This window comes from Podarcis muralis, chromosome 4 (genome assembly GCF_964188315.1).
Source record: "Podarcis muralis chromosome 4, rPodMur119.hap1.1, whole genome shotgun sequence".
Classification (NCBI taxonomy): Eukaryota; Metazoa; Chordata; class Lepidosauria; order Squamata; family Lacertidae; genus Podarcis; species Podarcis muralis.
The window spans coordinates 2,534,636-2,553,225 of NC_135658.1; the positions used below are offsets into that span (position 1 = coordinate 2,534,636).

The following is an 18,590-nucleotide window of genomic DNA, read 5'->3' on the forward strand; positions in this document are numbered from 1 at the left end:
TTGGGAAAGATGGAGGGTACAAGGAGAAGGGGACGACAGAGAATGAGATGGTTGGACAGTGTTCTCGAAGCTACAAACATGAGTCTGACCAAACTGTGGGAGGCAGTGGAAGACAGGAGTGCCTGGCGTGCTCTGGTCCATGGGGTCACGAAGAGTCGGACACGACTAAACAACTAAACAACAACAACAATTTTGGATGGCCATCTGTCTTGGATGATCTAGCAACGCAGGGGGTTGGACTTGATGACCCTTGGGGTCCCTTTCAACTCCAGGATTCCATGAAAACTGCAACTACAGATGAATCCTACTGGCGAAATTCAGAAGGCTGGTGTCAGAGTTCTATGGGTAGGAAATCCCACAGTACACAGCTGGAGTTCACACTTTCTTAGCAAGAACACGATATTCACAGACTTGGCTGAGTTTCGGGCCTCATGAGAACAGCAGCTCATTCCCAGAGGGTCTGTAAATTTTCATAATCTAGCAGAGATTCCTGCAACGCAGGGGGTTTCCTGGCTCTGAGAGACAAGCAGGGAGGGTGGCTTCTGGCAGAAGGAGAGGGAGCCACCGATGGCTCCTCCTTCTCCTGACTCACCTCTGCCTCTCGACTTTCCTCTCCCACTCGCCTCCTTCCTCTTCTGCCTCTGATTCTGCACTGCATTCTGCCACAGAGTCTCCCAGCTCACTAAGCCCTGTTCCCCCTTTAGCTTCTGACACCTCCTCTTCCCAGGCTTCTGCCTCTGATCACTCATCCTTCTTCCACCTCAACTTCTTGGGCTCTGAGCCATCTTTCCTTCCTGGTTCCCCGGCTGCTTCCTCCCACCATTCCTCTGTGCCCAACCAGTCCATGATATTCCTCCATCCCTCGGCCTCTGTCCCCACAAGGCACCTTCCCCTGACCTGATCTGGTTCCACAGCCGCTGCTTCCCTTCTGCCCCCATGAAAAGGCGGATCAGGAGGTTTTGCTGGCATCATTCTGTCACCTGCAAGAGAAAAAATGTAAACAGGACGCCAGGAGTGCCTGCTTCTCTCACAGGGGAAACAGGGCATCTCTAACTACAGATGGCCTTTCAGAAAGCCTTACCTGCTGAAAGCATTTGGATGTTTGTGCCCATTTCATATGTTAGATGTGCAAAAACCCATCTCCCCTCCTTTGGACCCTTGTTCCCAACTGTCTCCCCGCAAAAGAAGATGAAAAGAATATCAGTGTTTGTATAAAAAAAAAGGTTCTGTTGGCATAAAAGAGTCCACGAGAAGAGTATCCTTGCAGAGTACTGGTGTAGCTGCTCTGTGAGTCGCCTACTGTGGTCCTCTAGGAGTTCAGACTGTTCCAGTAGCCGATGCTGAGTGCTTTCCTGATCCTCAGATCCTAGCTGCCCCAGCGTCACTGCAGACAGTTACAGCTTGCCACCAACTGCTCCAACGCACAGCCACTGGCTCCATACACCACCAGGACTCACCAGCTCCCTGCTCAGATGCTGTCAGTCGTTTTGCACTCTGCACAAGCTCAGAAACACTGGGCCCATAACCTGTCAGTGTTTGTAAAAAAAAAGGGGGGGGGGGGGTTCTGACTCCCTTTGTTGCCTCAGACCCTTGTTGGCATAAAAGAGTCCACAAGAAGAGTATCCTTGCAGAGTACTTTCTGCTTTTATTCTTAAAAGCCTTTCTGCAAAAGTGACTGACCAACTGTACACTAAAGCAACTGACCAACTGTACACACATCAACACTACCAGCTTTCACCAACCAACCAACCAACCCAAACCAAACTAACATTTCTCACTCTATATATACAACCTGGTGCAGGCCGCTGACTCATGCTGACCCAGCTTTTTAAGCATTAAAGAAACAGCTGCCAATTTTTAGCCGTGACAAAAACCCCTCAGATGAGTTGGAAAACCAACAGAATGACACCAGTGGAGAAAAACCACCTTCCTCCTTACCCAGTGGCCTCTCTCTGGTGTCCAACGGAGGCCTCTCTGCCTCACAGGAATCCAGGTCCATTTCTGCAAAGACATCCGTTCCCTGAAAAAGAAACAAGGATTCAAAACAGAGAATGGGGAGAAATATTAGTAAAAGAATGACAAAGACAAAATTATTCAGGCTGTTACATCTCATTCCATGGATGCTTTCCCAGAAAAAGGATGGGCCATCAGCAGACCATTATGGGATGTTCTCCATCCTGTTTGGAGCCCCTTGGGAGTATCCAGAGGAAAGTCTCTCTCACCTGCTTTCTCTCCTCTGCCTGACTCAGGAGGAAACCTTCAGCCAGGGCCACCGCCTGGGAACTGGTCTCCGCTCCGCATTCCCTCACCCAGCTCTCCATCTCCGGTGGAAGGACAGCCAGGAACTGCTCCAAGATCACCAGGTCCAGCATCTCAGCTTTCGTGTGCCTTTCTGGCTTCAGCCACTGACGGCCAAGGTGGTAGAGTCGGCTGCAAACCTCTCGGGGTCCTTTGTCCTCCTGGAAGCAGAACCGCCTCAACTGCTGGCTCTGCATCTTTGAGCGGAGGGTGTCCTCCTCACCCAGGATCTTCTGCACAAAATTTTCCCAGAACCCCCCACTGCTCCCAGTTTGGATGTCATGGCCTCTTCCTGCTTCAGGGCCAGCTGAGTCTTGCTCATCCATCTGTGCTCTCAGGAAGCCTCTGAGAGATCGGAAGGAACCTTTTGGTCTTCTGCCAAGTTCTGTCTGTCTGAATGAGAAGCTCTAGCAAATCCTACAAAGCAAATACATTGTTCTGTTACAGAATTTGTAGGTCAGTAGAAGAAAAGATTCCCTGAGCAAGCATGGATGCGTCTTGCTGGGAACTAGGGCTGGACTGCTACACATTCCAGTCCATGAGCTATCTTTTTTGGGGAGAAAGAAGAGTAGGAGAAGAAATATGTCTCTAGCCTTCTAGCAATGCAAAATGTGGAGGCAACTGAACGGATTAATGTGAGGTGAATCAGCCTGGTTTCTCCTGCCTTCCAATCAATGCATGAAGTCAGAACTGACTGACAAGGGAGTCATTTGTATCTTGTGAATAATGGATGCTTGGCTCTAGTGGGGGTCCTCACCTGGGGGTCCTCAGGAGTTGTTCTCCCCCCACCCCCACTCCCCTGCTTCTGTCTCCTTTTCTTGCACTTGGACTCTCTGCCGCTCTCAAGACATACTCCTGGGGTGGGGTCCCTTTTTCTTTGCTCTGAGGGCCAGGAATGTATCTGGCCAACCCCTGAGGGCCAAGTGGATGAGGCCAAAGACACCTCCCTTGAAATTTAGGCGGGTAATTTAGTATTAGTAATAATAATAATAATAATAATAATTTATTATTTGTACCCCACCCATCTGGCTGGGTTTCCCCAGCAACTCTGGGCGGCTTCCAACAAAGATGAAAGATACACTAAAATGTCACATATTAAAAACTTCCCTGAACAGGGCTGCCCTCAGATGTCTTCTGAATGTCAGGTAGATGTTTATCACTTTGAGATCTGATGGGAGGGCGTTCCACAGGGCGGGCGCCACTACCGAGAAGGCCCTCTGCCTTGTTCCCTGTAACTTGGCCTCTTGCAGTGAGGGAACCGCCAGAAGGCCCTCGGAGCTGGACCTCAGTGTCCGGGCAGAACGATGGGGGAGGAGACGCTCCTTCAGATATACTGGACAGAGGCCATTTAGGGCTTTAAAGGTCAGCACCAACACTTTGAATTGTGCTCGGAAACGTACTGGGAGCCAATGTAGGTCTTTCAAGACCAGTGTTATATGGTCTCGGTGGCTGCTCCCAGTCACCAGTCTAGCTGCCGCATTCTGGATTAGTTGTAGTTTCCGGGTCACCTTCAAAGGTAGCCCCACGTAGAGCGTGTTGCAGTAGTCCAAGCGTGAGATAACTAGAGCATGCACCACTCTGGTGAGACAGTCCGCGGGCAGGTAGGGTCTTAGCCTGCGTACCAGGTGGAGCTGGTAGACAGCTGCCCTGGACACAGAGTTAACCTGTGCCTCCATGGACAGCTGTGAGTCCAAAATGACTCCCAGGCTGCGCACCTGGTCCTTCAGGGGCACAGTTTCCCTATTCAGGACCAGGGAATCCTCCACACCTGCTCACCTCCTGTCCCCCAAAAACAGTACTTCTGTCTTGTCAGGATTCAACCTCAATCTGTTAGCCGCCATCCATCCTCCAAGCGCTTCCAGACACTCACAAAGGACCTTCACCGCCTTCACTCGTTCTGATTTAAAAGAGAGGTAGATAGCTTCACACACACAGCCATTGATGCCAAGGTCCCTGGAGGCTCAGTGAGTAGCAGCGCCCATTTCTGGCTGCTTTGCCAGCAACAATCCCTTTGGGACAGAGAGGATGTGGTCCTGGGATGCCCTGCTCTGGGTGCGAGGGGATTGCTGCAGTGGCCTCCGTGGGGAGCTGCCCTGGGAGACACTGGGAAACTGGTCCCCAATGCAGCAGCCAGACTATGGGCTGGGATCCCTCTCTTTATCTCTCGCCTTTCTCTAACACATTTTTTTTCGGGGGGGGGGGCTAGTCCACCTCCTCGTCTGGTCTTGGAAAACCATTTGCACATATTTCCTCTGTTGTGCAATGAGGCTGAGCGACGTCACACAGAGTTAAAGTCCCAGGGACTCCTTTGTTTAAAGAAGGGAGATTTCTTCTGAAGGGGGGGGGGGCGGAGGGCCAAATGAGTTTGGGATCCTCTGATCTGCAGGAAGGAGAGCGTGGCAGACCTGGCCCCTCCCTGGCAGGACCCTCTCCTCCCTGACTTGGGGTCCCCCCCCCCGCATGAGCAGATCAGCCCCCCCCCAGGCATCCTCCCCTGCTGCAGCCCTGGGACCCCCACCAGATCCCAGAGAGAGAGGAGACTCACCAGATCCCAGGAGGGGAGAGCGAGGCAGCCCTTGCAGGAGAGACACAGAAGCAGGAAAGGACTGGGGAGGGAGGGGCCTTGGCTCTGGAGGACCTGCCCCCCTTGCTTCCTGTCCTCTCTAGGAAGGCAGCTCAGTTCCCTTTAACCCTTGCCAAGCCGAGTCCCTCCAGCTCAGCCCTCTCTCGCTTGGCAGAACCTCAGATTCTTATTATTTTTAATGGATTAAGGGGGGCAGCTGCCCCCCTGGCTATGCCAATGCCCAGATATCCTTTTGGGGGTGAAGCTCTTGGCTGGACTCTGAGCATCTCCCTCCCTTCATCAAGAGATCTCAGAGACCTTTAAAACACAGAACACATGAGATGCAGACTGATGATCCACGTGTTACAGACCAAACGTCTGTACCCCTGCCCAAATGGGTCATAAACAATCAATATATATGATAAGAAGGATGGCCAGGAGGACAACAATCATTATCACCTTTATGTGAGACCTGTTTCCTGGCCCTAAGATTAACAGCCTAAGATTAACATATCAGAAAAGCTACAGCAAAGAAACTGCCCACTGTCTTTGATGACCCAGGACGCCTGCCTGTCTAAGTGGGTACGTGACTTGTGAAGAAAGAGAAATGGAACAGGGATGCAGAGGAGTGGATTGATCAAGAATCATATGAAAATAGTTTAAACCCAGTCAACGCAATGCTTTCATTGCTGACACAGAAGGCTTACTCTATATTTGTTATAAATCCTCATAGCAATCCCACCTGATCACTACAGGAAGTGTTGTCTTTTGGCTTGAAGAGCGAAGCTGAGGATGGCGGAGGAAGGCAGACTTGGGTCGATTCTCTTTCATTACATAGAGGTTTACTTCAAGGGTGGGAGAAGGAAGCATAGTCCTATTTCTGTGAGTGGAGCAGGGGTCTTTCCACTCATGTGGTTTACATGCTCTGAAAGTTGCGATCCGTTTTGTTATTTTAATTTTAAAAGGGTGGAGTGGAACCGGATATTGACCATCTTGTTAGCCTGGGGAGCCACATTCTGGTGAAGGAGGCCAGGATTAGCCTCCAAGGCTTGGGATGTCCCTCCTTCCCTGCCGTAGGACTTGGAACCCAGGAGAAAACTCTTGGAATAGCCTTGCCAGGTTCTCAGGGAGGACTCACCTGTCCCCATGTCCTTCTCTTTGCAGATGTGCTGCGGTTGCACATCCCTCCCCCAGGGGTGAGGAGGACTCTCCTGTGTGAGTGTCTGGGGGCTCCTGCTCCTTCCTGCCACTTACCACCTGGCCCAGGGCAGGGCCTGACGGGCCTCACGCGGACAGTTGCTGTTACTGCTGGAGGGGTGCAGAGTGCTTTTAAAATGTTTTTTTTTTTTTTTTTTTTTTTTTTAATATTTTATTAAGGATTTTCTTGTTTTACAGAAGTGTAGTGCCTCATATATATTTTTCCCCATGTAACATTTTTACAAATCCGTTTCATTTGTTGAGGCATTAGGGGGAGAAGAAAATAAAAATAAAAATAAAAAAAGGAGAGAAAAGAGAAAGGGGGTGGAGAGAGGGAAGATGGATAAGGGTGGGATTGGGTGGCGGTGTTTCTATTATGTTTAATGTATGTAGAGTTTGGTGTCAGCGTGCTTGTGTTGTTCACTTGTGTTCCTTTGGTGGTGAGAGAGGTTGGGGTTGGCCTAGGGTGTGATTGTTTGCTTGTGATTGGCTGTGGTGATCTTTGTTTTCGTGTGTGAGTGAGGTGGGTGGGTGTTTTGGATCAGGTGCTTTTAAAATGTTTTAAAAAATTTCTCTTGTATTTTTTGTATGTTGGGGGGGTGGGGTGGGATGGATGTTTATTGGGCCTGGGAATTTGTTTGATTTTATGTTTTTGTAATTTTTATTGTTTTTTGTTCGTATTGTTTTATTTGTTTTTGTTTTTTTAAAGTGTTTTTTTGTTCTTAAGGGAAGGGGTCAGGGCTGCTGGGGAGTGGGTCGCAGCCAACAAAATGGCTGGGGCATGTTCCACAGGGGGGGATGCACTGAGACAACCGATCTCAGTGATCACGGGTAGGAGGAGGAGTTACGCTAAGACCAGACCATGTCATTACAGAGGAGGCAGGTTTAGTCGTTGTCTGAGGACTATCCCTGCCTCCGGGTCTGGTCCTGACCGGATGGATACTAGAATCAGCAAGGGATACCCACATGACCTGAAAGTGTTGCTGTTCAATGCCAGGTCAATGATTCATAAGACCACTGACATCCATGACTTGATCATGGATGGAGGACTTGACCTGGCATGTGTAACAGAGACTTGGTTGGATGAAGCAGATGGGCCTGTCCTTGTCGCTGCTTGTCCACCAGGTTTCTCTTACGCACAGCAACCCAGGTCACGTGGGCGGGGGGGGGGGGGGAGTTGCAGTGATTTTTAGGAAGTCATTAGTTGCACCAGGCGTCCTATTGGGAAGACCCAGCTTTCTGAGTGCATGTTCTGGAAGTTGGGCAATAGGGGCAGTACAGGATTCCTTTTGGTGTACCGACCTCCCCGCTGCACCAAGGATTCCCTGCCCGAGCTGCTTCAGGTTGTGGCGGATGTTCTCCTGGAGACACCTAGCTTGGTTGTCCTAGGGGATTTTAACATCCATGCCGACACGACCTTACAAGGGGCCGCTCAGGACTTCGTGGAAAGCATGGCCTCCATGGGGCTGTCCCTGAATAAGTCTGGCCCAACCCATAGCCGCGGACATGCCTTGGACCTGGTGTTTACCTCTATGGATGTTGGTGTTCTGACACTAAGTAAAAGCGAAACGAAAGAAGTGCCATGGTCAGATCACTTCCTGGTGCAACTGGACTTCTCCGTGACCCTTCCCCTCTGCAGGGAGGTGGGACCGATTCGGATGGTCCGCCCCCGCCACTTAATGGATCCAATTGGCTTCCAGAGAGTGATAGGGGATGCTTTATCCCAAGTTGATGGCCTTTCAGCTGATTCCCTGGTGGCCCGCTGGAATGTGGAGTTAACCAGGGCTATTGACTGTTTGGCTCCGAAGCGCCCTCTCCGATTGCATGGAGCCCGGACAGCCCTGTGGTTTTCCACGGATCTGAGGGCAATGAAACAATCGTTGAGACGGCTAGAGCGCCGGTGGCGGAGAACTCATTCCGAATCTGAGCGGACACAGGTTAGAGCTCAACATCGAGCCTACCAAGTGGCGATAGCTGCCTCTATTGCATCTGCAGAAAACAGCAGCAGGAGACTTTTTCAGGTGGTTCACAATTTAGCGGAACCACCTGCGACATCGCGGCCCAGTACGGGCCACATGCTCTCCTGCAATGATTTTGCAAAGTTTTTTGCAGATAAAATCGCTCAGATTCGGGAAGAAGTAGACTCCACCGTGGGAGCAGGGCCAGGGCGGGAGAGTGCTAGAGTCCTGTCTAGTCAAGTTGTGTGGGATCAAATCCAGTCTGTTACCCCCCAGGATGTGGACAGGCTGCTTGGATGAGTGAAACCAACCACTTGTCTCCTTGATCCTTGCCCATCCTGGCTTATAAAAGCTAGCCGGGAAGGACTGGGTGATGGGCTTCGTGAGGTGGTGAATGCTTCCCTCCGTGAGGGAGCCTTCCCAGACCTGCTGAAAGAGGCGGTTATTAAACCGCTTCTTAAAAAACCATCTTTAGATGCGGCCACGATGGCCAATTATCGCCCAGTCTCAAATCATCCATTCTTGGGCAAGGTAACTGAGCGAGTGGTTGCTGAACAACTCCAGGCACGCCTGGAAGAAGCGGACCATTTGGATCCCTTCCAGTCGGGATTCAGGCCTCATCATGGGACTGAAACTGCCTTGGTCGCACTGGTTGATGATCTCCGGTGGGCTAGGGACAAAGGTGAGAGCTGTTTCCTAGTTCTGCTGGATCTCTCAGTGGCGTTTGATACCATCGACCATAACATCCTTCTGGACCGTCTTGAGGGGCTGGGAGCTGGGGGCACTGTCATACAGTGGTTCTGCTCCTTCCTCCTGGCCCGTGTTCAGAAAGTGGTGGTGGGGGATGAGTGTTCAGACCCCTGGGCTCTCACTTGTGGGGTGCCTCAGGGTTCTGTCCTCTCCCCCATGCTTTTCAACATTTACATGCAGCCACTGGGAGAGATCATCAGGGGGTTTGGGCTGGGTGTTCATCAGTATGCGGATGATACCCAGCTCTACCTCTCTTTTAAATCAGAACCAGTGAAGGCGGTGAAGGTCCTGTGTGAGTGTCTGGAAGCGGTTGGAGGATGGATGGCGGCTAACAGATTGAGGTTGAATCCTGACAAGACAGAAGTACTGTTTTTGGGGGACAGGAGGCGGGCAGGTGTGGAGGATTCCCTGGTCCTGAATGGGGTAACGGTGCCCCTGAAGGACCAGGTGCGCAGCCTGGGAGTCATTTTGGACTCACAGCTGTCCATGGAGGCACAGGTCAAATCTGTGTCCAGGGCAGCTGTTTATCAGCTCCATCTGGTACGTAGGGTGAGACCCTATCTGCCTGCAGACTGTCTCGCCAGAGTGGTACATGCTCTGGTTATCTCCCGCTTGGACTACTGCAATGCGCTCTACGTGGGGCTACCTTTGAAGGTGACCCGGAAACTACAACTAATCCAGAATGCGGCAGCTAGACTGGTGACTGGGAGCGGCCGCCGAGACCATATAACACTGGTCTTGAAAGACCTGCATTGGCTCCCAGTACGTTTCCGAGCACAATTCAAAGTGTTGGTGCTGACCTTTAAAGCCCTAAACGGCCTCGGTCCAGTATACCTGAAGGAGCGTCTCCACCCCCATCATTCTGCCCGGACGCTGAGCTCCAGCGCCGAGGGCCTTCTGGCGGTTCCCTCATTGTGAGAAGCCAAGTTACAGGGAACAAGGCAGAGGGCCTTCTCGGTAGTGGCGCCCACCCTGTGGAACGCCCTCCCATCAGATGTCAAAGCGATAAACATCTACCTGATATTCAGAAGACATCTGAAGGCAGCCCTGTTCAGGGAAGTTTTTAATATGTGACATTTTAGTGTATCTTTCATCTTTGTTGGAAGCCGCCCAGAGTGGCTGGGGAAACCCAGCCAGATGGGTGGGGTACAAATAATAAATTATTATCATTATTATTATTATTATTATTATTATTATTAGGGAGAACCAGAGCAGGGACTCAGACCTGCCCTCCTTGCCCCCCACTCTGCACTCTCGGATGTGGAGAAGCCCTCCCTTCGTGAGGAACTGACAGACTGACTTTTGCCTTTCAGCTGCTGGAGGAAGATCAGCTGTACCTGCTGGAGGTGATCCAGAACTGCCAGGCAGCTCAGCTCAGGGGGCTCCAAACCCAGAACGGCTCCAAGCAGGAGGCGGCCAAAGCCATCCTGATGAGTAGTGGGTGGTGTGGGGGACCCCCATGGGGAAGTGGGGGAGGGAGGGGCTTTGGGGATGGGGTTGCCCGTCTGCCAGAGAGGAGTACCCTACTGGCTTAGATTCACGTATCCTGTTTGAAAGGGGAATAATCTTAGGGACTTCCTGTGAAAATCTGGGTCAGGAATGCTGTTCCTGGAATGGACAAACACACAAGACGTAACCGGCTGTGCAGTCACATAAACAATACTCTTCTATATAGTCTTATCACATTATCAAATGTTTATCTTGCACATAAACAACACATAAAGTGCAATAATATAGACAAGAGCCAGGGACTCCGTGGTGGGGGCAGCTGAGGGCCGTTTTGGCCCAGACTGGCCCCTGACCCAGAGACGCTCTTTCCTCCCGCAGGACCTCAGATGTTACGCCCTTAGGGGAAAGTGGGGAGGAACAGAAACTAGCAGCCAACAGCATCCCCTTCTCTGTTGGCCTTTGCCCGAAGGTTCCCCCATCTCAGAGCAAGTAGCTCTCCCTCATGGATTCAGTCCTTTCATCACTTCCATCTCCCCAAGAGACTCCCAAGGCTACTCATCCTCTGCAGTTGATAACAGACCTGACTGAAAAGAATGGCTTTCTCTTCTGGTGACACCAGAGAATTCTAGAAGACATTCACCCTTTCCATAGCATTATGGATGCACGATTCCCACAGACAAGTTTCTTTGCAAGACAAGGGCCTTCTCTGGCCACTTGAGTGTCCTCCTCAGCATCTCCAAAGAAGGAGCTGGGTTGCAAGAACTGCAGCAAGGGGGGGGGGGCAACCCAGGCTAATGGGGGGGCTGTCTAGCTAGGAAAGCAAGACCCAGAGACAGTTGTGGGAGACCCAGAGACCGGCTTCCTCTGTGCCGGAGCCAAAGCTGCGCCAGATGGAGAAGCCAGACCTGCTGGGGGTGTCCATGCTGTGAGCCCCTCCATCCTACACTCTGGTTGAATTTTTGAGTAAATAAAACTATATAGACCTGGGGCCCCTAGAGTCTCACTTCCCAGAGATGGGGGTAGTTTGCAAATATGCACACACACGAAATAATTTGTGCCTGTGTTCCTAATACATAACTAAGCGTGAAGGGCATGTTATGTGCTTTAGCAACAGCCCTCCTGTAAGTAAGGAAATGCAACCTCTGTTGCTGATTTATGAAAAAAGCAGCAAGGGAATCTTCTTGGGAGTCTCATGAGTTCTGTGGGGCCCTTCAAGAAAGAGGAGCCATTTCTGTGCCCTGAGCCCCTGTCAGAGGGAAAGGCAGGACAACAACAGCAACAACGACAATTCTGGTGCACATGGTTGAAAAGTTCTTGCCCCTCCCGATCCGCTGCCCCAAATTGCACTGCAGTGAATTGGGCCAGAGTCCAGCTTGCCAGGATCAAAGAACTGCAGAGTTCTGAATCAGACCGTCAATCCATCTACCTCAGGATGTCCTACACTGATTGGCAGCAACTGCTCTCTGGGTTTCTCTCCCAGCCTTACAAAACACTCGGATTACGTTGTTGTTGTTTAGTCGTTTAGTCGTGTCCGACTCTTCGTGACCCCATGGACCAGAGCACGCCAGGCACCTCCACTACCTCCCCCAGTTTGGTCAAACTCATGCTGGTAACCTCGAAAACACTATCCAACCATCTCGTTCTCTGTCGCCCCCTTCTCCTTGTGCCCTCCATCTTTCCCAGCATCAGTGTCTTCTCCAGGGAGTCTTCGGATTAGGTAGAGCATGTTATATATCTGAATTCCCACTCAACAGATTGTAGGAATGCAAAATAGAATCGTAGAGTGGGGTGGGACCCTGGGGGTCATCTAGTCCAACCCCCTGCAAGGCAGGATAATCAGGAGACGTTGGACAAAGGCGCCCTTTTGGAGAACAAGAACTGCAGGATCCTCCTGCGCAGCTCCCGGGTCCGGATGCCGTAAATGACGGGGTTGAGCACCGGGGGCAAAATGACGTAGAGATTGGCAATGAGGATATGTGCATAATGGGGGATGTTGCGTCCAAAGCGGTGGGTGAGGAAGGAGAAGAAGGCAGGAGTGTAGAAGACAAAAATGACTGCAACATGAGAGCCACAAGTGCCCAAGGATTTGAGCCAGGCCTCTTTGGAGGGGAGCCGGAAAACAGACCGCAAGATCAGCACATAGGACAAAAGAATGAAGACCACATCAAGCATGAGGATGGTAATAGTGAACAAGCCATAAATCATATTGATCCGGATGTCAGCACAGGCCAGCTTGGCGATGCCCATGTGCTCACAGTAGGTGTGGGCAAGGATGACATGATCGCTGCAAAAGGGCAGGCGGAGAGTCAAGAGGGCAATGGGCAGCACAGATAGGAATGTCCTCAGCACAACGGCATCACACATCCGGGCTACCCTTGCCTTGGTCAAGATGGTGGTGTATCTCAGAGGGTCACAGATGGCCACGTATCTGTCAAAGGCCATGGCTAGCAGCACGACAGACTCCATCCCCGTGAAGCTGTGGATGAAGAACATCTGAGCCAGGCAGGCCCCATGGCTGATCTCCCCGAGGCCAGACCAGAAGATGGCCAGCATCTTGGGCAGAGTGGAGGTGGAGCCCAGGTCGATGGCCGAAAGGACGGAGAGGAAGTAGAACATGGGCTGGTGGAGGCTGACTTCCGTTTTGATGATGAAGAGGATGGTGCAGTTGCCCACGAGAGCAACCAGGTAGCCAAGGCAGAAGGGGATGGAGATCCAGGAGTGAAGCGCCTCCAGCCCCGGGACCCCCAGCAGGATGAAGGTGGGGGAATAAAAGTGGGTGGCATTCGAAAGAGGCATTCTCCTCCTGGACCCAGCCAGAGAACAGGTCACTGCGACCCTGCCAAGAAGAAGAAAACAGGCCAGCATTTTCCTCCATGGCTCCTCATGGACACATAGACCCTTGCCTAGCAATCCTGTTTCATGTTAAGAAAACAATTGTGTGTTTGTGTGGAGGGCATGAGCCTGCTAGCTGGATTTGGCCAGAGTGTAGGTCAAAGTGTAGGAAGGAGAGGTAACTTGCTGTCCTCCTCCTTCCAAAAATGGTCCCGGCAACTGCCCCTCCCTCCCCATCTCAGCCTCTAAATCTCAGGGTCAAGCCCCATGTTGGGCAAAAAAGTCCCTCAATGTGGGGAATTGGACTAGAAGCACCTTGTGATCCCTTCCAACTTGTCCATTCTATGATTCTATTACTCCCCTCCTTTCCACTCACCTTGAGAGGACCTTTTGTTCTGCCAGCTCACCTACAGATTAACACAGCAAGGTGTGCTCTGCTGAGCCACAGAGTCAAAGGTCTACTAGCAGCTGCATTGTGGATGGAGGAGCATCCCTCAGGTCTGACTCCACTTGGCTGACCAGAAAACAGCATTTATAGTGTTTCTGTGGAGGCGCTAGGGTGGACATCTCAGGGGGTTGTTTCACTGTAGAAAGAGCTTTGTTCCATCCCAATTCCCATGGCATCCAAACCGCCCAGACCTGGAGCATCTCTTCCAAGGTTACAGAGTCAGGGGGACTGTGGAGAGCGGACCCAATCCCACCTCCAGGCTTAGGATTCCTTATCATTCTACATCTCCAGCAGACTTGGGAAGAGTGGAACAGAAGGTAGCTTGAAAGAGACAACAGCTTCACAGCTAGAGGGAATTCACAGAGAATCCTGTAATGGGCAGAGCAGGAATACCAGATAGGTGGGTTGGCAGGCAGAGAATAAAACAGTGTGATACCTGTATGCATTGATGAATAGCAATGGTCAGATTTTTATTTTTTAAAAGAATGGGGAACTGAGGTAGGGCAACTGTTAGGCCCAGTGCTATTTTTCTAGAAAAAGAAGTTTCAGAACACCTCCCTCATTTTCTTAGAATGGCAATGGCACCCACCCAAGAGGGGTCAGAACTGAGTTCCAGCAAGTTCTGGCCGAAAAAAAGACCCAGGTTAGGCCCATTAATAAGTGAGGCCAGCGTAACATACACAGGAATGGGAACTGACCACAAGACTAGTAAAAACCAGTTAAAGGGGAAATTAATGGCTGATTGTTAAAGAGAAAAACAACTCCAGATAAGGTACAAGGAGGGTTCTGACACAGATACTAAAATCAAATGGGTTGGGTAAGTGTTTTTCATGAACTATGGCTTGATGAGAGATGGTGAAGTGCAGACAAGGCAGAAAGTGGTTGGGTAAAGGATGAACAGCTAAGATTGTGCATATTTTGCCTATGCTGTATAGTCTGTGTCCTAATAGAAATGTAATGCATTACTGAACAAAGTTCTACTGATTGGGGATTTGGTGTGATTTCTTGAAACCACAAGGAGAATCCCCCCCCCCCCCAACCTCATACTTGGAAATTGAATACAGTGGTACCTCTGGTTACGAAATTAATTCATTCCAGAGGTCCGTTCTTAAGCCTCTTATTCTGAGGCACACTTTCGCTAATGGGGCCTCCCACTGTGCACACACCTCCTGTGCACAATTTCCATTCACATCCTGGGGCAAAGTTCACAACCAGAAGCAACTACTTCAGGGTTAGCGGAGTTTGTAACCTGAAGCGTTCATAACCAGAAGCGTTCATAACCAGAGGTACCACTGTAGAGGCCTCCTGGCAGCTCTGTCTTGCCCTCAGGACCCTGCCCAGGCCGCATCCCTCATTGGCCCCATTCTGCACTCTCCCCAAGTGATTTTACCCAGCTGCCATCTGTCTTGGAACTATGACAACTGTTCTTGGTTGCCTGGATGAAGTGGGGTATATGTCTGACCACACCCATTTTGCCACAACCACCTCTGGGATGTGGCTCCCAGAAAGCTTTTGATAAGAAAACATGGCCCTGAGGCTGAAAAAGGGTCACCACCACTGAATAAATCCCTGCTTTTTCAGGACTGGAAACCCAGAATAACATGGCATCTAAAGTTCCAGATTTTATTAGGCCAGGGATATGATTAAAATTAGGAAAGAAACTTGACCATCATTTGTTAAAGCAGTCTATTAGAGTATTACATACAGAACAATATAAATATGTCATTTCTGTGTGCAACCTGAGAAACATGGAAGAGATGGAGGAATACTGTAGGTCCTCAGAAATCTCCACTAATTCCATTTCTGGATTTTCATGATCAAAACAAATATCTCCAGTAGAAGGGGTGGACATCCAGGGGGTTGTTCTATGTTCAGGACCTTATTGAGGGATGCTGACCCATCTTATAATTACCTCTATGAATCCAGTTGACTCCAGATAGCTCAGGTATGATTTTTTAGGCAATATTTTATGGAAGCAGGAGGGACTTCATTATCAGAAAGTGTATGAATCTTTTTTATCTAACTCTGGAATGTATATATCAGGAGAACAACCAAGATGACCAAGGAACTGGAAATCAAGCCTTATAAGGAATGGTTGAGGCAATTTGGTATGTTTAACCTGGAAAAGAGGATATGATAACCATCTTCAACTATCTGAACGGCTGCCACATGGAAGATGAAGCAAGTTTATTTCCTGCTGCTCCAGAGGGTTGGATTCAAATGGATGTTTTTTATTGGGAAATCAATATACACTCTTAACAAACAAAAAAAGAGAAGGGGAATGAAACAACATCAGCCAGCATGGTGTAGTGGTTAAGGGTGGTGGACTCGTAATCTGGTGAACCAGGTTCGCTTCCCCGCTCCTCCACATGCAGCTTCTGGGTGACCTTGGGCTAGTCACACTTCTCTGACGTCTCTCAGCCTCACTCACTTCACAGAGCGTTTGTTGTGGGGAAGGGTGGGTGTTGGGTTGAAATAAACGACAGACGAATGACAAGTGTCATATGGGAGGCATCTCCTGAGCATGTCTCGGGAAGTCCCTTTTATAGAATATTACAGCATTGCCACATATGTGCTTGTTGCTGATTGGTTAACACAAATACAATGCAAGGGTTGCATATAGGCATTAATCATCAATAGATTAAAGGGTGGGAAAGGGAACACAGAATTAGACAGGCATGAAAACCTCCTTATTAAACTATTACTAGTGATTGATATAGCAAGACTTAAAAGAACATAACTATCGCATTCCGTAGATGTGGTTAACCATGTATTAAGAACAGGTCAGGATACAATGTTTCATGAACTCAATGTGAACTAAACATTCTAGGGTGGGCGAGGAAGGAACGGTTCAGCTTAGAGCGGTTTGCCAAAGTTATGTGCAGAAGCAAAACTTCCCATCAGAAGGGAAAGGAGAATGTTAGCCGCTTTGAGACTCCTTAGGGTAGTGATAAAGCGGGATATCAAATCCAAACTCCTCCTTCTCTTCTTCTCTTTGGACAGGCAGTTTCCCCACCCCCACCCCCTTCCCACTGCATCAATATGGAGATTGTACTTCCCTTTGGTTTAAGCACTAGATGCTGGGAGTAAACATTTATTCATTCCACTGGTCACCCGTCTTGGTTCCTACTCGAACAGTACATGGATACTTCTACATACCTGTTGTTATTGTGTTTGTGATGTGCGTGGTTCATTCTGTCAAGAATGCTTTAGCTGAGTTTCTTGCATTCAGGGGGCTGGACTAGATGTCCCTTGGGGTCCCTTTCAACTCTATAATTCTATGATTCATTCAAAACCAATAAAATGTTTGTAAAAGAAAAAAGAAAGATGATGGTTAGATCCAGTGCTTTTTTCCTGGGGGTACGCAGACCCCTAAACATTTTGTGAATCTTTGTCAGAATCTCCGCTTGGCCAAGCCAATAAGGCCTCATCTTTCTCTGAGCTGAGCCTTTGAAATCGCCTCCGACGTGTTTAATGACCTGAGCCTTTAATAAGGCCTCAAGCACATTCTATCCAGCAGGGTTCCCAGCACAGGGAAGAGACGAGAGGTTTGGCTACATTGTAAAGAGTTTTATTTCTAAACTACGAGAACAGAAAAGACATCCTCTCTCTATGAAAGCAGAGAGCAACTGAACAAAGGAACAAAGGAAACAGGAAACCACTAACGTCACATCCCGTCTCCCTTTCCCGTGAGACTGCAAGGTCTCTGGAATGTAAACAGAGTCCTGGGACTCCGCACAGCTGCTCAGTGAGAAACAGAAACTAACATCCTCCCCCTTTCTGTGAACGCCACTGGGCAGCGTGTCAGTACATTATCAGTACAAACCCAATTTCTGTACATAGGTACAGTGTTGATCCTTCGGAACAAGCTTGGACAATAAATCAGCAGGAATTTCATTTCCTGGCATGTAGGACATCCTTATGAGTCCTTTCTGAACACATTCTCTAGCATGTTGCAGCTTCAATTGCAAGTGCTTCGTGCTTTGCTTAGAACCTTTCAGAAGTCAGCAAAGCCAAACAGGCTTTGTTGTCCTGATAAACCTGGATTAGACATTTGACAGGAATTCTCATGTCTTTACACAACTGTAACAACCATTCACAATCCACAAGTGAATAAGACAATGCATTCAGTTCAGCTTCACAAGAACTTAAACTTACTGTTATTTGCTTCTTGCACGACCAATCAAATAGACCCTGGTTGTACATATAGCAAACTCCAGCCATGCTTTTCCTGTCTGTAGTGTCACTTCCAAAACTCGCATCAGCAAATATCTCAAGACCACCAGACTTCTGATTGTTAAATGTCAGTCTGTAATGCATCCTGCCTTTCAAATAGCGTGCTATGCGTTTCAGAGCTTTCCAATCCTTAACAGTAGGATTGTTGACTTGTCTGCTTAGCAAGTTAGAGCTAACTGCAATGTCAGGTCTTGAATATCTGGCAAGAAATTTAGTTTGCCTAGCACACTTCTGTACAGTGTAGTGTCAGAAAATGCTTCTTCCGTGTCATCTACCTGATAACCTGTTGTCATTGGTGTGTCTACAGGGTTAGCACCCATCAGGTTTAGCTTGGTTAACACATCAGCAATTTTCTGTGACTGGTATACTAGGAATTAAAGCTGCATCACATGATGGACACTTCAAAATGGCGGGGGCTGCTGAGCAGACTGCCAGAGGTTACACCCCGGGGAAAGCTGATACAGTATCCCAGACCATGCAGGGATGTGTTCCTGAAACCGAAAGCTCCACAAAAGGGAGGCTTTTGGAGGAAGAGTGCCCGAGGGGGGTGTTTCCTGTTCAGGGGGTGAAATCTCCAAAGCAGGAGGAGCAAAGGGAATTGGCTGCCACGTCATCCCAACCATCACTGCAACCAGCAGGTGGCACTGCTGTGTTTGAAGCAGTGGAAAGTTTTTCCTGTCAGAAATTTGGGCAGAGTCCAAACGCCAGGATGTTCCAGTACAAAGGCTAAGGCAAACCTTTGTGGAAGATGGAACTGGTTCACCACATTTACATCACAGAAGGGTCCGATCCACCAGTTGGGTGAAGACTCCTTGGAGGTGCAAAGTGTTGTGGAGTCTGGCACACTTCCCTGTGTTCC

At 49.5% G+C, this 18,590-nt stretch overlaps 3 protein-coding genes across 5 annotated transcripts in view; 1 reads left to right on the forward strand and 2 right to left on the reverse strand.

Annotated features, from left to right (window-relative positions):
* LOC114589663 (uncharacterized) overlaps positions 1-18,590 on the reverse strand; it is a 305,430-nt gene that overhangs the window by 272,370 nt on the left and 14,470 nt on the right. For 2 of the 3 annotated variants that reach the window (XM_077927825.1, XM_077927822.1), the window contains exon 3: positions 898-980. In XM_077927825.1, coding sequence (XP_077783951.1) covers positions 898-980 — 83 coding nt within the window. Of the gene's footprint in view, positions 1-897; positions 981-1,938; positions 2,024-18,590 lie in introns of those variants that run through there. The other variant, XM_077927824.1, reaches the window with a different exon arrangement.
* The window catches only part of LOC114595223 (uncharacterized), a 646,585-nt gene that overhangs the window by 117,288 nt on the left and 510,707 nt on the right, over positions 1-18,590 (forward strand). The window lies entirely within an intron of this gene.
* On the reverse strand, positions 11,035-13,957 carry LOC144327600 (olfactory receptor 52E4-like). Its single transcript, XM_077927961.1, has 2 exons — positions 13,424-13,957; positions 11,035-13,051 (listed from the first exon to the last, which is right to left on the reverse strand). Exon 2 carries the CDS (start codon positions 13,009-13,011, stop codon positions 12,052-12,054), a length of 960 nt encoding a protein of 319 aa, XP_077784087.1. The 5' UTR covers positions 13,012-13,051; positions 13,424-13,957; the 3' UTR covers positions 11,035-12,051.

Bases quoted from the DNA above. Each gene is read 5' to 3' on its own strand.
- LOC144327600 (XM_077927961.1), bottom strand. From the start codon at position 13,011: ATGCCTCTTTCGAATGCCACCCACTTTTATTCCCCCACCTTCATCCTG.